At 40.2% G+C, this 17543-nt stretch overlaps 1 protein-coding gene across 10 annotated transcripts in view; it reads left to right on the top strand.

Moving 5' to 3' along the window:
- Positions 1–17543, top strand: part of kalrna (kalirin RhoGEF kinase a) — a 734910-nt gene that overhangs the window by 331286 nt on the left and 386081 nt on the right. For all 10 annotated transcript variants that reach the window (XM_087989060.1, XM_043693728.2, XM_043693729.2 and 7 more), the window contains exon 7: positions 9354–9545. In XM_087989060.1, the coding sequence (XP_087845186.1) occupies positions 9354–9545 (192 nt within the window). The remainder of the gene's footprint in view (positions 1–9353; positions 9546–17543) is intronic.

The raw sequence follows: 17543 nt of genomic DNA, 5'->3' as shown, positions 1-17543 counted from the left end.
CAGCACCACTAATCCAGAATCTGATTTCCAGCATCTGCAGTCATTGTTTTTACCTCTTGATTGACAGCCCATCTAACACCTTCAACATTTACTCCCTTTACTGCCACACATGGTAGCAGCAGTAGGTACCATTTACAAGATACCGTACAACAATTCACTAAATCTCCTCAACGGCACCTTCCAAACTCCCAATCCCATTGCCATCTAAAAAGGATAAGCACAGCAGACAGGAACACCACCACCTGCAAGTCCCCTTTCAGGTAAAACACTATCTTGACTTGGATCTATATTACCATTCCTTTGCTCTCACTGGGTCAAAACCTTGGAATTCACTTCCTAAGAGCACTTTGGATGTATCTACACTCAAAGGACTATAGTCATTCAAGAAGGAAGCTCTCACCATCTTCTCCAGAACAGTTAGGAATTGGCAATAAGTGCTGGACTAGGCAGCAATTCCTTTGATCCATAAACATTTTTTTAAAAATCCCAATCATTATTTCATTCTCTGTAAAATGTATATAAACTAATCGAGTATCAATGGTTTTATTTTTTGGTCTGCTATCTATCAGAATGCTTCAATGTAGTTCATTGTTTTTCCTTGCTGAATAAAGTTCATGGTGCTGGTGCTGCAAGTCCCCTTGTGAAAGTGACAGAATCAAGTAATTGTCACCAAATGTGAAATCTATACCACAGAGATTTCTAGATCTTTGTAGGCAGCTTTCTTCAAGTTCAGCAGCAAGTACCATTCAGACCATTGTCTGTAATTTTAGTTCAATTTAATCATTCGCTAATGAAAAAATTCTTATTTTTGTAGTACTTCACAGGAATGGTTGTTCGCAAAATTAATAATATTACAATTGAAACACACAAAGCAATGAACTTATGCTTCTGAAGGACAATCATTGGATTGGAAACATGTCTCCATACATGCTGTCAGATCTGCTGAGTTTCTCCAGCAATTAGTGCTTTTGTCTGAGATCTTCAGCGTCTACAATTCTTTGTCTTATTTTATTTTATGCTTCTATTGTCATGAGCCTCAATCAGACTCATTCTGAATTAGTGCTTTCAGTTTGGGCATGTTTAAAATGACAAAGGGGTGCAACGCATTAGATACAAAAACTATTTATTTTGGTTGGGGCATAATCTTAATGTTAGAATTAGACCAGTTGGGTGTCAAATCCAAAGCATTTTTACATATGAGAGTAATGAAAATGTAGATCCCTTTCCCCAAAAAGACTGAGTTTCATCAAATGAAACTGTAAAGACACAGATCAGTTGTCTTTTAAGAGGCAAGGTTGTCAAGGGATATGTAGCAAAAGTAGATGAGTAGAGTTGGGTGCGTAACAGAACAGACTCCAATTTCTAATGGTAAGCAAACTGTAATTTTCTCACAAGCACTATCCGTCATTAGCTTCAGTTAATTTTGAAGCAACTTTGAAGCAGTGTTCTTCAACTACCAATAAATGTTTCACATCATTTGAGACATGGGCCACTATTGCAGCTTTGAGCAAATTTCAACTGACTTTTAAAAATTTTTTTTTTATTATTTATGAGGCTCTGGTACGCTGTCAAAAGTGTTTTAAGATTACTGCCTCACCCAAGGTGACAATTTAGGAATTTTATGTTACAATTAATTTTTCCAGTGGCCTGTTATGCCCTTGAACTTTCCTGCCTGCAGTGAAAAGAAAATGGCTTTACAAAATTCAGGCCTCATCAGTCTACTTAATGACTGTTTGACACGGTCTCGTTATTTACTCATCATATACTAGGGGAATTGTTAAAACAATATGAATTTATTAACATGGTCATTGTGAAGTCAAATTTGTTGGCAGCAAAATAAGCAATTTAGGGCAAAGGGTACTTTAGTCCCTGTTTGGTTGGGGAAAAAAAATTTAAAATCTTCCAACAGTTTATAAAAACCAGCAGACATTCAAACTGGTTAGTAAACATTTACCATTCCAACAGCACTGAAATTTTTCAATATTTTGTGTAAATGTGGAGCCAGTAAATATAATGAGGACCACCCATCAAAAACATTTGCTACATGTTTTGCTGACCAGTCTGGATGAAATATTAATACAAGCGGCAGTTAATTGTTGCTTATAGATACAGAGCTGAAGGAGCTCAGTGAGCTCATTGTCTCTGGCCAGCCAAAATCAATGATCTGATCTAATCCTACCTTCCATCTCTTGGTCCTGGAAGTGACTGCATATCTGAGGTCATATCCAAGGCTGGATTTTACATGCTTCTGCTGCTGGGCTTGAAGGCACAAGAGGTTCATAACATTCAGCACAGGGCCTTCTCATCACCTACATGCCTGCCCTCAACTAGTCAGAGCCATCAGGTAGCTTGGCTATCCTCAAGCTTATTGAGGTTCTTAAGGTAACTATTAACGGCCTCTCAAGGATCTCATCCCAACACCTTTAGCTGTTTAACCCACAAACTGCACAGATTGATGTTGGGTCAGGGGCATTGAGCCAGGGGTGTGGGGTCTAGCCCTTGTCAAGGCGTGGGCTGCTTTCAGCCCAGCCAATCCATTTTCACCTACTTATGGTCCCCATTATCAGCTTTTCTGACTCACTGGCTTACCATTGTCCCTCCCTTGGTCTGCTTAACTGTCTTTCACTCCTTCTGGGTTCCATCTCCACCTATTGTTTCTTCGTTTAGCCCTCCTACCCCCTTCCCACCCTTGTCTTCAACATGTGTGCCATCTTTCACTGTACTATCTTGTTCTGAAGAAGGGTCACTGGGCCTGAACACTGCTTTCTGTCCACAGAGGCTGCCAGACCTGCTGAATTTCTCCAGCAATTTCTATTTTTGTGTAAAAGGCAATTCTGAATTTGGTTATTTTGGAAATATATCTGGCATTATTGAAATTTTGATGATGAAAGAATATTTTAATGGCAGTGATCATAATTTAGAGGTAGAGTTGTTATGAAATACAAGGTTGGCATCTCATTACCCAAAGCAGTCCAGCTGAGTCCTCTCCTGAGTTGCAACACTCTTGTGATGTATTTTAAAAATTCAGCTGGCTGAATTGGCTAAAAGGAGAGGTCAACACTCAATCAGAAACATAGAAACGCAGAAAATAGGCCATTGAGCTCACTGCATCATTCAACATGGCTGATGCACTAACTCTACACCATACTCCTGTCTCTTCCCATACCCTCTGACAGCTTATAAATCCATCTAATTCTTTATTAACTATTTTCAGTGACTTCACCTCTACAATGTTCTGTTGTAGAGGACTCCACAAATTCACCACACTTTGAGTGAAGACATTTTTCCTCACCTCAGTCCAAAATAACATACTGGGTAATGAGGATTTGTTCTGGATCCCCAGCCAGGGGAAACATAATCTCTACATCAAGTCTATATAACCCTTTCTGAAAGTTATAATCAGTTCATGATTTAAATGAGATCCCCCCTCATTCTTCTAAGCCACAATGAATACAAGCGCAGTAACCAAACGTCTCTTGCTGTGTTCCATTCAGCAATCATTTTTTCTATGAAAATTAGATATTTTCCCACATAATAAAACTACACATAATACTCCATGTGTGGTCTCACCACAACCCTTACAACTGCAGTAAAAAATCCTTACTTCTCACATCCACAGATCCATATTGCACCTGCCATATATTTGCCTACTCATTCAACTTGTCTAAATCACCCTAAGTCTCCTTTATGGCCTTTCATCTAATTTTGTGTCAGCAAAACTGTAAATAATGCACTCAATTCCCTCATCCAAATCGTTGATATATACATTGCTCAAGCACTGATTTCTGTGGTACCCCACTAGTCACTGTCTTCCCTTTCAAAAACAACCATTAATGCTCTGTTTTTCGTATCTGCTCAATAATTCTCTATCCATGCTTTTCTCATATTACCAAACCCATGTTCTTAGCTTTTGCACAATAATTTGATGCCATTCTTAATTGGTTTTGTTAATCATGTTTGGGCCACTTTTCTATTTGTGATTTCGCACCTCAAAGGAATGTATAAGTGAATATATTAGATGCATAGAGAGCCTTAAGGAGGCAGGAACTGTCTGTGAGATTCCAGAGGGAAAAACAGGCAGCTGCCATATCAGCAGCTGCTGTTGACTTGCTGATTAGAGCAGTCAGCTGCTCTGGAGGCTGTGGAGGTGGAACAAAAAGGAACATAGAAGCAAAGTTTAAGAGCAGCTAGTATACCAGTGCTAGTTGGTCCCACAGATCAGATTTAAGAACAACTACAAATAATTTTACTTGTCACTTGACACAAAATTAATGGCTAGCACAAGCATGGATGAGACTGTTTAGGCTCACCAGACATTTGAAAACTTCAAACCTAAATCAGAAGCCCATATTAAACATCTAAGATGGTGACTGTATTTCTCATTGATGACACACAGGCACACACACGTGCTAAAATGATCCTGGAATCATCAGGATCCTGAGATGAGCTGCAGGACCAGGGGGTTCTTAATTCCTGCTAATATTAGGTCTTGACCTTGAGGCCTTTTGAAAATCTGGCCTGAACATTGGCTGTTTGGGAAAAGGCCAATTCTATTAAGCTGTGATGTGATTTGACAAAAGTGGACTAGAAACAGCAACTTGAAGATAAATCCGTGTCAGAATAATAGGAGACAAGAAGGAGCAACAGAGAGTTAAGAACAAATATCATCAACAAACAAATGTTGAGACCTCCCTAATGCTCAAGAACATGAAGAATAGGATAATAAAGGTTTATATCTGATTCCAAAAGCTCAAAAGTTCCTGAAAGCCAAGGAGCATATATTAAGTTCAGGAATTAAATGAGAAAAGTAATTAAAGAAACAAACAGAAGGCATGAAGAAATATTTCCAGTGATATCAAGAAAAATCAAAGACGTAGTGTGTAAATATTACATTGTATATATGTAAAGAGCATGATGACAGCCAAAGAAAGAGTAGAATCAATAAAAGACGATGGAGGTAATTTGGGTATGAAGACAGCAATGTGGTCATTGTGCTTGATGAATACTTTAGGCCTCCTGCTCCCATATATCCTCATGTCCCCATATCTGCATGCTCTTGTCATTTGCCCCTCTTCTTTCATATCTCCACTACTCCCTGCAATAACTCTACAGAGGCTGGTATCCTGTCACCCAGTCACCCTTTATTTACACATGGAGAGTCCTTGACTCTGATTTGGCAGTGTCTCTGTTCTTATCTGTCAGCCAGAGCTCCCTGATTAGACCAGATTAACAGCCCCAATCAAGGAATTCATATTCAATGAGGAATTAAATATCATAGCCATTCAAAACCTATTTTTAAAAAAATTAATCTTATTAAGAAGCCATAAAACTATCAAAAATAGTTGTTTAGTAATCAATTACTCATTGGTTGACCATTATCCCTCTCTTGGTCTGCTTAGAAGCATGCTTTTACAAGTTTATAAACATCCATATCAGTTTGCCCTGTTGAACTGAATACAATAATGGAGTTTAAAGCTTAGTCAAAATCAAAATCAGGACTAATGCTTCAAATGCTGAGCAGGGACGGTATGGTGGCTCAGTGGTTAGCAAAGCTGCCTCACAGCACAAGGGATACAGATTTGATTCCAGCCTTGGGCGACTGTCTGTGTGGAGTTTGCACATTTTCCTCGTGTCTGTGTGGGTTTCCTCCGGGTGCTCTGGTTTCCTCCCATAGTCCAAAGATGTGCAGTTCGGGTGAATTGGCCATGCTAAATTGCCCATAGTTAGGTGCATTAGTCAGAGGGAAATGGGTCTGGGTGGATGACTCTTTGGTGGGTCAGTGTGGAGTTGTTGGGCTTTTTCCACACTGTGGGGAATCTAATCTAATCAGATGCATAATCTGTCAATAAATGAAAATATCAAAGAACAGGGTGGAAATGACACTGCAGTTTGAAGCTAAAAACTGTTTAGATTAGATTAGATTCCTTACAGTGTGGAAACAGGCCTTTCAGCCCAACAAGTCCACACCGACCCTCCGAAAATTAACCCATCCAGACCCATTTCCTTCTGACTAATGTACCTAACATTATGGGCAATTTAGTATAGCCAATTCACCTGACCTGCACATCTTTGAAGTGTGGGAGGAAACCAGAACAATCTGAGGAAACACACGCAGACACGAGGAGAACATGCAAACTCCACAGACAGTTGCCCGAGGCTGAATTGAACCTGGGACCCTGGTGCTGTGAGGCAGCAGTGCTAACCACTGAGCCACCGTGTCACCCACTTTAGTGTAGAGGAACACTTTTCTCGACTGGATAATGCACTGTAATTCATCTGAAAGCTTCACCATTTTCATAATACTAATCGACTTAATGGTCACCTACCATAACTAAGGTCACAATATTCAAAAACATTTAATTTATTATACATGTTATGATCCCTCTTGTGAACCTCTTCAAAAGAGTTTCTTGAGTTCTGAGAGGGAAAATTCATAGTTATCTGTCATTATTGCAACTTCTCTTATGTTCAAAACTTTATGGTCTTAGTCTGTTAACAATACTACTCTAAAATTTCTAAAGTCTTGATCAACCATTATAACCAACATCTAACAAACTATATTTCCTTTAATAAAGTCCATAGAAACAACTCCACGTTCTGTATTCTTCCTTAAATTTCTAAACCTCTACCTGTAAGCTTCTGGCACTAATCCACATGTGTTAAGAACAGCAATCTTCCCGTATTATAATAATAACTAGTTTGTAATTCATCGAATGGTCTTACAGCCATGATAGTACTGTAGCAATTTTGTCAAACGTTTCAAGTCCTTCATTGAATTTGGGCACTAGACAAATATTCCGTGTCAAATCAAAGCTGGGATTTTAATCTGAGCTATCATGGTTTTTTAAATGCTAGCACCATTACATAATCTAAGCTTCTGGTCCTCACTTCCTATTTTGGAGTTGCCCTTTCTGAGTTGTACTTTCCTCTTTTTTTCCTCGAAAGTCAAGTTCATGTTTTTGCACTTCCCTTCATTTTCGTCTTCAAATTCTCATTTTTTCTTTCTGTTTTTCATTGCTTTCTAATTTGAGTCTTTCATTTCTTTTTCTAATTCCCAATGTTTATAGCCAACTCAATCTGCATGCTGTGGAGATCACTTTCCTCTTCCTCAAAGGTCAGGTTGAGACAATACTTCAGCAATTGCTGCTTTTTTGCACGGACTTTTACATCTAACTCCAATTTTTCTGCCAATGTCTTCAAATTATGCTTTGTTAATTGTCACAAGGCATTTACAAAAAGGTTCTCCCTTTCTAACAAGTGTCCAGGCAACATAGCAAAGTTAACTTTTAACAGAATGCTGCAAAAGTATCTGAATTTTTGCTTATTTAAATACTTAGTATTTTAAGTGTTTGTATCCCTGCTTCTGTATTTTTATCTCGCAAGAGCTTTCAATTTATGATCCCCGTAGAGACCAATAACTTTCAAAACCAGATTTGAACTCCCAGTGATTGATTTGAATGAGTCAGTAACAGAATTTCAAGTTTTAAGATGTTTGCTATCTTAAACAAACAAACTTAACACCAACTAAATATTATTTAGTAGGCAATTAATATTTTAAGTTATAAAAATGCTAACTTATCAGTTTCTTAACGTCAATGACAACCCCATCCATCATTTATATTACCTCATGCTCTCTGCAGGATTAGAATGTACAGGATTCAGGCAAAAGCTATACCCAGCTTCCTTTGAGCTTGCTTCTCTTTGTTTTGCTGAGCCATAAAGTGACCATCAAAGGTCCTTTCCCTCAGTTTTCCAAGAAATCCTGAATTGACCTTCAGCAGCATAGCTCAATTTGAGGATTCTTTCCTCTTGTCAGGCCAAGTTAAATCTACCGGAGTCATTAGGTTTCCATGAATTCCAACTCTTTGACCAGAGAGTTTTTCCTTTTCTGCATTCTGTCTGGTAGACAGCAGAAAAATCTGTGTTTATCCTTCAGCTGATTGCAGGAATTCCTCCTTGTTTCTCCCTGCATTCAACATTTCTGAGCCTTGAGAAACTCTGCAATGGTGAAAACATTTGCCTTTCCCTTTGCCTTCAACTGTTAAATGTGGCACATGCATAATATTAATACTCATACTAGGCCTCCCAGACCCCATTGTAACCAAGCATCAGAGGCTTGTTATCAGGCAGAACTCATGGAAGATTGCATGACTTTCTTTATTATTAATTTTGAAGGAATCCCAAGATTGGGTCAGAATTTGAAAACGTGCTTGCTATCAATCTGACACTGACAGAGACATAAAAATCCAGTCTATATGTTTGTATTTATAAAAGAGGAGGGCAAAGCTGACTTTATAATTAAGAAGGAGGGATATGACATATTGAATCAGATAAACGTATTGAATGAGGAAGTATTAAAGTTTGTAACATTGTCTTTATCAGCCAATGCAACAGATCGTCAATTTGCCAATTTTGTCAACTGAACAGAGAAATTAGTATTCCCTAATAGAACATTGTAACATTAGTTGACATTAATTTCTCGATGCGGTTATATTCTAGTAGCTACCATGGGCATTTCGTGCAGAGCCTGGGAAGAGGGTTTCATCAGTCTCCAATAATCATGGGCTGGCACCCTAGAGAACCTGTTGCGCTTGGCTCAGGGACCAGTGTCCTGGGCCAGGAGCAGTGCCAGTCTCGGTGATTTCTGCTCCTACCCCACTCTACTCTATGCCTACTCAATATCACATACTGGGTAGGTATGGGGTGTATCCAAAGCAAGCACGATGTGAGCTACAAGTCAATCTGCTATAACGCATGTTTCATTAACGCGATTGACAAATTGGAGACACCATTTCTAAAGCACGAACTTTTAAAATGTGCGTTGACTATAACAAGACTACATCACCAACACTTTAAGCATTGTTTCTAAACCGTGATTTTTCTATAGCACAAGGTTGCACAAGAACACAACCGTCATGTTATTGAAGATCCACCTGTAATGCCATAGAACAAATTAGGCAGTGCATGGAAATTGGAGACCTAATTTTGCTGTTTGTTTTCTTAGATTATTCAATTATATTCAGGTTAATGTTTTGAATCTTGTAATGAACAATTTGACTGTGTAGACTGTAGCTTTATAGAAATTGGGAAAGGTAATAAAATGTTTCATACTTTTGCACTGCTTTGTCTGAATAAGTTCCTTTGAGTGTACTTCTGATGCATTCAATTCAAATAGATTGTTGTGACATTTTAGATTTGCATACAAATTGGAAAAGCATTCTTTCGGAATTATAATTCTATTTGCTGAAAAGGGGAGAATGACTGCCTGAAAAAGATTGAAAATAATTTAGAAATGTTAATTTATGACCTTAACTACAATTCATTTTGTAATTGGCAATCTTCTGCTTTTTCAGAATGCATATGTCAACATCAATCGCATCATGTCTGTTGCATCAAGGCTTTCAGAGGCTGGTCATTATGCATCCCAGCAGATCAAGCAGATATCTGCCCAACTTGATCAAGAGTGGAAGAGTTTTGCAGCCGCTCTCGATGAACGTAGCACAATCTTGGCAATGTCTGCTGTATTTCACCAGAAGGCTGAACAGGTGGGTTTGAGGAAAAAGACTATGCATGTATCTCAGAATCAACATAGGATGATAACCTACAGAATCAACATCTCTCTAATAGGATCAGTATTACATTATATTAATTTAATGCTTAAAATTAATAGTAATAATGGGATTTTTTTAGCCGCTTCAATTTAAACTATTGCTGTTCCATGATTTTTCTAGGTTGTATGGTTAAAAGGGCATGGTTAAAATTGCTATAATGTATCTTTTACAGTACTAAAATCATTGCTGAATGGATTGTGGTAATTAGTTTAAAAATTGATTTTTGGGACCAAGGAGGCTGTTTTACAAAACTGTAACAAGTGTCAGCTTTATGAAGTATTGTATTGCTGTCAGGTTCTGTAATTCAGTCTGTGAGGTTAACATTGTTTAAATTTATTTGGAGGCTGTGATTAAGAAATCCTAGGACAGCACTAGAACTCCCATGCAAGACTACCTCAATTCCAAAGGGCAGACAATGCCCCATGCCATGGTTGCACAGGTACAATGGTACCAGTGGGCAGTGCTTTGCAAATATAGTTCTCTCCCCCGTGTATTTTTTGCTTTCCATTCCCAATGCTTCGTGTAAAAATGTATTTTTATCTGCAAAAGAACACAAACTGCCTCACAATAGCAATCCTGTTACAAATGATTATAATTAAAAACGTCCCCTTGAGTTGTATACATTTTTAAAGTTCTAATTAGCCAGTCACTCTCATTATTAGAAGAGTTTTAAATAGTAAACATGTTACACTCAACATTTAATTACAGTTTTGAAGTGTCAATTAAAGGGGTTTTAGGAGGTTATTGTTATAGATGTGCAATACAATTAGCTGCATTCAAATTGATTGTAATTTCACAATGTGTTAAGAACTGACAAACACCTTGAATATTATATCTGGAGCTACTTTTATTATAATTAAATATGTAAATTTTGTATTGATTACTTGGAATTTCAAGCTTGTGGGGATCATATTCCTTAATACAGTTCATTTTTCTTTGAATACCAAATCCAGTAATCTTGCCTGCAATGTATGGAAATAAGCTGAGGAGAATCATAGAATCCCTATGGTGTGGAAACAGGCCCCTCCACTCATCCAGTCCACACTGACCCTCTGAAGAGCATCCCAACCCCTACCTTACCCCTGCATTTCCCATGGCTAATCTACCTAGCCTGCACATCTCTGGGCATGATGGGCAATTTAGCATGGCCAATCCACCTAATCTGCATAGCTGGACTGTGGGAGGAAACCAGAGCACCCAGAGGAAACCCACATGATACAGGGAGAATGTCAGTGTGGAGTTTGCACAATCAGCAGAGAGTGGAATTGAATCAAAGTCTCTGGTTCTGTGAGGCAGCAGTGCTAACCACTGAGCCACTGTGTCAACTGTACTTCTCCTATTCTGACATGATCAAGTCCAGTGGTTCCACAATTGGCAGCAGTACTTTTAGCTATCCAAACCCTGATGTCTAAAAACTTTCTTTAAACATCTGTCTCTCTATCCTTTCCTCCTTTTAAGATAGTCCTTAAAATCGACCTTGTTTACCAGGGTTACACTTGCCTATCATGATAGCACCTCATGTGGCCCAGTGGCACATTTTTTGGATGATTTTTCTGTAAAACTTCATGGGAGAGTGTGGTATATGAGAGATGCTGTAGAAGTGCAAATTTTTATTATTACCGAAATTAAACTTTTTTCATTTAGCTGCAGATGCCTTCATTTCACAATTCACCCAGTCTTGTATTCCATTTTTGGATTCCATGCAAACAAGGAGCTATAGCTTAATTATTCTGTTCAGATTCACGATAATAAGGAGAATACACAAATGTGTAATTCTAGTAAGCCTTTTCTCTTGTGCTATATTCATATATAGTGGATGTTTTAAAGATTTAGAGTTTCTAATGTGGCGGCAAGCCTATTTTGTCAATCTTCCAGGGCTAGCTGTCATCTACAGTTTTTCATAGATTTCTGATAGCCAGTAAGCTATTTTGTTTAGATTTAGTGGAAAGAAATGGCCATAGCAGACATGTGAAACATAGCTAAATGTTCTTGCTGCTGTTTATTATGTACATACTCACTTAGATCCCCTAAGTAACCTTTATAAATTTTGGTATAAATATAAACTGATTGAATTTTTACTGTCACCACCTGTGCTTAAACAGAGAGGCCATCGCCCAATTTTGTTGTCTCATGGAGCCCAGAACAGCTGAAACCTTTCATGAGGGATAGTTGCAACCTGTGAGTTTGACAGTGTTCACAGCATTACATTTCTAGAGTTCTATTAGGAAGATTTAGCAAATTTCTGAGTCAACTGTCTATTGACGTATCAGCTGACAAACCAAAGTCAAAAAAGCAACGATTCAGTGCAGTGAAGAACTACATGCATATAGGGTGGATTTCTACATGTCACGTGATATTCATGATGAGAATTGTCTTTAGGCTTGTGGAACTGACATCAAGGAAGATGAATATGATGGTGCACATAATTAGGACTTTTGCCATTAGGTAGAATAGCAGTGTGGAAAGAGGCCCTACAGTGTGGAAAGAGGCCATTTGGCTCATTGAGTCTGCACCAACCCTCTGAAGAGACTCCCACCCTATCCTGTAACCCCATATTTACTGTGGCCATTCCACGTAACCTGCACAACTTTGGACTGCAGGAGAAAACACACACAGACAGGGGGAGAATGTGCAAACTCCAGACAGACGGTTACCAAAGCTGGAATTGAACCTGGGTCCCTGATGTTCTGAGGCAACAGTGAGTCACTGTGCCACTGGACATAGTATGGTGGCTAGCTCGAGACCAGCAATGCTAGGGGCTGGAGAATCAAGCCTTTTTCCAGCTAATTGAAGAGATTAGAAGCATATGCAGAGGTAGTGTAATATTTTAAAATGATAATGGGGATTATAGATTAATAAAGAATGAAAAAGCTAATCTGCCGTCCTCATCTGGTCTGGCCTACATTTGACCCTAACTTCACAATGTTGTGTAGTTAACTCCTACTTACCCTCTGAAATGGCCTAATAAGTCACACACTTGTACCCAACTGCTACAAAGCCTAATAAGAGAAATGATAATGGACCACCTGACATCAAACAAGGCACTGGAAATGACAAAGGTGAATAGTTGACCCTGCAAAGCTCTTCCTACTAACATCTGGGGGCTTGAACAAAAATTAAAAGAGCTATGCAACATGTTTAATCAACCAACAGTTTGACATAGTCATTGTCACGGAATCATGCTTTACAATATCCCAGACAGCAGCATCATCCATCGTTGGGTATGTTCTGTTCCATTGATAGGACAAACCCATCAGAGGAGGCAGCACAGTGGTATACAGTCAGGACAGAGTTTGCCTGGGAGTCCAAACATTGATTCCAGTCCACATGATGTTTTGATGGCATCAGGTCGAACATAGACAAGGAGACTTCCTTGTGGTTAACACGTACAGCCCATCCCCTAAATCCCAAACACCTGAGCTGATGAATTAGTACCGCTCCATGGTGAACCACATGTAAAAGACACCCTAATGGTGGCAACAGCACAAAATGTACTGTGTCTGGGCGGGGGACTTCAGTGTCGGCAACCCTACTGAATGAACTGATTGAATCCGAAAGAACATAGCTGTTCGACTGGGGTCTGTGACAGGTGATGAGGGAACCAAGAAGAAGATAAAAAAGCTTACTAGACCTTATCCTCACTCATCTACCTGTAGCAGATGCATCTGTCCACGACAACATTGATAGGATTGATCACTGCGCAGTTGTTGTGAAGACAAAATCCTACCTTCACATTGAGATCAACCGCAGTTAAACAAAAGGTGCCAAAGCCAAGCTAGCTGTAGCATCAGGCATTTATAAAACTGAAGTGTTGACCTGATGAAGCTAGAGTGAAGAACTGCTTGCATGCCAAACAAATTAAGCTACAAGTTGTAGACAAACCTAAACAATCACACAACCAATGGATCAGATACAAAAGCAGAAATTTCTGGAGAAACTCAGTAGGTTTGGCAGCATCTGTTGGCAGAAAGCAGAGCCAAAATTTTGAGTCCAATGATTCTTCATTAGAACTGATAGCAATGAGGAAAAACTTGTATTTGTGATCAAAATAAAGTTGGAAGGGAAAGGCCAACAGATAGGTGGGGCAGGAGAGAGAGATATGAAAAGGATAGGTAAACCAGAGGATTATGGATAGCAGGCTAGGGCAGAAGAGATGCTGAATAACTGATCATGAGAGCTGAGGTCAGCAAAGAATGGGTAGTCTGTGCTGAAAGCAAACCATGTAATGTGATAATAGGCCTGAGAGTGGATGAAAATGGGTTGGCTGTGCTAAAAAGCGCTCGTGTCATAACAGGACTGAGTATGGGGGTGGGTAAAAAACACAGAAGAATGGAATCTGGCTCAAAAATTATCGATGAATCTGCAGAGTTCCCCAAGTGCAGGAGCTTGTGCTAAGGCTTGCTGGAGTACTGCAGCTGACCTATGACAGGAACAGTGACACGGGAACATGGTGGTGTATTGAAGTGGCAGATGAAAGGAAGAACTGAGTCATTTAAGTGCACACAATGTAGTGTTCTGCCAAGGATTCACCTACTGTGCATTTTGACTCTGCAAAGTAAAAGAGATCACTCTGAGAACAATGAACACAGTAGACTAGATTGAATGAAGTGCAAGTAAATCATTGCTTCAACTGAAAGGTATGTCTGGGGCCTTGGATAGTGAGGAGAGAGGACATAAATGGGCATTATTATACCTTCAGTGATTTCATGGCAAGATGCTATGGGGTGAGTGGAAGTGTTGAGAATGGAAGAGGAGTGGACCAAGGTATTGCAGAGGGAACAGTTTCTGTGAAATGCTGACAAAAGAAGGGAGGGAATAAGTGTCTGCTGGTGGTATCCCACTAGAAGTGATGGTTAATGATCCTTTGGATGTGGATGTTGGTGGGGTGATAAGTGAGGACGAGGGAAGCCCTATCATTGGGTTAGGAAAGAAGGTGTGAGGGCAGAAGTGCGGGAGATAGGTCGGACATGGCTAAGAATTCTGTCAATCACGATAGTGGGGAATTCTCAGTTGAGGAAAAATGTGAACATTTCTGAGGTCCTCTGCTGACCTCAACTCTTATTACTCAGCTTCTATTCTGCTCTGCCCTGCCATCCATAATCCTCTGGTTTATCTGCCCCTTTTATCTCTATGCCTCTGGGCCCCACCTATCTGCTCACCTCTCCTTTCCCCAACCCTCCCCCAACATCACCTTCAGCATAAATACCAGTTTTTCCTCACTGCTATCCATTCTGATGAAGAGTCACGAGATTCAAAATGTTAAATCTGCTTTCTTCCCACAGATGCTACCAGACTTGCTGAGTTTTGCCAGCAATGTATGTCTTTGCTTCAGATCTCCAGCATCAACAATTTTTTGTTTTATTTCAATAGATCAAATCCCTAACATTAAAGTTGCAAACTTCCAGCCAATGCAATTCCTTCTACACAAAGTCAGGAAATGACCACTGGATACTGCAAAGGCTATGGGCTGTGATAACATTCCAGCAATAGCACTGAAGATTTGTGATCCAGACTTGCTGTTACCCTAGCCAAGCTCTTCCAGCGCAGCAACAGCATGGCATCTACCCATTAACATATAATATTTCCTAGATATGTCCTACATACACAAAGCAGGATCTATCCTAGTCAGCAAATTACTGCCCCATTGTCTCCACTCAATAATGAGTAAAGTGATGGAAATAGTTGGTGACAGTGCTACCAATTGGCTCTTCCTCAACAATAATCTGCACACTAAAATTCAGTTTGTGGTCCAACTGGCCCACTCATCTTCTGACCACATTATAGCCTTAGTTCAAACTTCAATAAAAAACCTGAACTCCTGAAGTGAAAAAAGCTCCAGGATATTACTGCAGGAATTCCTTAGGGTAATGTCCTCGACCCAACCACCTGCAGCTGCTTCATCAATGAGCTTTGCTCCATCACAAAGTCAGAGGTTGCTGATGATTGCCCAATGTTGAGAACCATTTATGATTCCTGAGACACTGAAGCAATCCATGTACAAATGAGGAAGACCTACAGACATTCTGACTTGAGTTGATCAATAGCAATTGTAATTCACAGCACACAAGTGCCAGCCAATTACCAACCTAACAAAAGAGAATCCGCCCTTGTCATTCACTGAATCATTATCACTGAATCCCTATTAACAACATCCTTGACCAGAAACTGAACTGGATCTGCCATATAAATACTGAAGCTACAAGAGTAGATCAGAGATTAGCAATTCTGCAGCAAGTAACTCATGTCCTTATTCCCAAATCCACCCAGCATCTATAAGGCAGAACTCAGGAATGTGATGAAATACTCCCAGTTGCTTGGATGTGTGGAAATCCAACAACACCCAAGAAGCTTGACAACATTCAGGACATAGCAGCCAGAGTGATTGGTACTCCATCTAACATCTTCAATATTCACTGTCTCTACTACTGAGACATGTTGGCAGCAGCATGTACCTTCTACAAGATGCAGTCCAGTAACCTCATCCAGACTTCATTACCTGCATCTTTCAAACCTGTGACTTCTGGCATCCAGAAGGATAAGTGCAGAAGATACATGGAACCACCTTCTCTTGCAAGTTCCCCTTCAAACTGCACAACATCCTCACTTGGAACTATATTATAGTTCCCTCACTGTCATTGAATAAAAATCATACATCTCCATCCCTAACAGCACTGTGGATGCACCTACACACTAAGGACTGTAGTGGTTCCAGAGAACTACCATATTCTCAAGAACAATTAACAATGAGCAATAGATGTCACTCTTTTGTGCTGGGCTCCTGATCCTGGGCTGAGAATGTGGTGCTGGAAAAACGCAGCAGGTCAGGCAGCATCCAAGAAACAGGATAATCGACGTTTCATTCTAATGAAGGGCTTACGTCTGAAATGTTGATTCTCCTGCTCCTTGGATGCTGCCTGACCTGCTGTGCTTTTCCAGCGCCACACTATGGACTTTGATCTCCAACATCTGCAGTCTTCACTTTCTCCTGATCTTGGGCTTCAATTTATCCTGTTAAAAGAAAGCCTAACCAACTATGAGATAAAAACAGCAATCAAAAAGCACCTCTTTCCCTCTGCACTGAATATGAGGTTATGCACTTGCATAGGAAGTATAAAGGTGTAGACTATTTTCTAAATGGGGAAAGGTTTTAGAAATTGGATCCCAGGGGTGAAGAGTTTTTCATATGAGGAGCAATTTAGGACTCTGGACGTATACTTGATTAAATTTAGAAGAATGAGGGAGGATCTGATTGAAACCTACAGAATACAGAGAGAAGATAAATATGAGGGGGGTGAGGCTGGGGAGAAGGTAGCTAAGAGTGCAATAGGTGGATGGAGGTGGGGATAAAGGTGATAGGTCGAAGAGGAGGGTGGAGTGGATAGGTGGGAAGGGAGATTGGCAGGTAGGACAGGTCACGAGGATGGTGCTGAGCTGTAAGTGTGGAACTGGGGTAAGGTGGGGGGAGGGGAAATGAGGAAACTGGTGAAGTATACATTGATGCCCTGGGGTTGAAGGGTTCCGAGGCAAAAGATGAGGCATTCTTCCTCCAGGCGTCAGGTGGTGAGGGAATGGTGATGGAGGAGGCCCAGGACCTGCATGACCTGCATGTCCTTCGCAGAGTGGGAGGAGGAGTTGAAACGTTCGGCCATGGGGCGGTGGGGCTGATTGGTGCAGGTGTCCCGGAGATGTTCCCTAAAGTGCTATGCGAGAAGGTGTCCAGTCTCCCCAATGTAAAGGGTACAATAAATGACATTTGTGGATATGTAGGTGAAACTTTGATGGATGTGGAAGGCTCCTTTGGGGCCTTGGATGGAGTTGAGGGGGGAGGTGTGGGTGCAGGTTATGCAATTCCTGTGGTGGCAGGGGAAAGTGCCAGGAGGACCCAGCCTCATTCCTGATGAAGGGCTCCTACCCGAAACATTAATTTTCCTG

This window comes from Chiloscyllium plagiosum, unplaced genomic scaffold (assembly GCF_037043375.1).
Source record: "Chiloscyllium plagiosum isolate Xiang-an unplaced genomic scaffold, Cpla_swu_hap1 HiC_scaffold_7, whole genome shotgun sequence".
Classification (NCBI taxonomy): domain Eukaryota; kingdom Metazoa; phylum Chordata; class Chondrichthyes; order Orectolobiformes; family Hemiscylliidae; genus Chiloscyllium; species Chiloscyllium plagiosum.
This window is presented reverse-complemented; position numbering and strand designations above follow the sequence as displayed.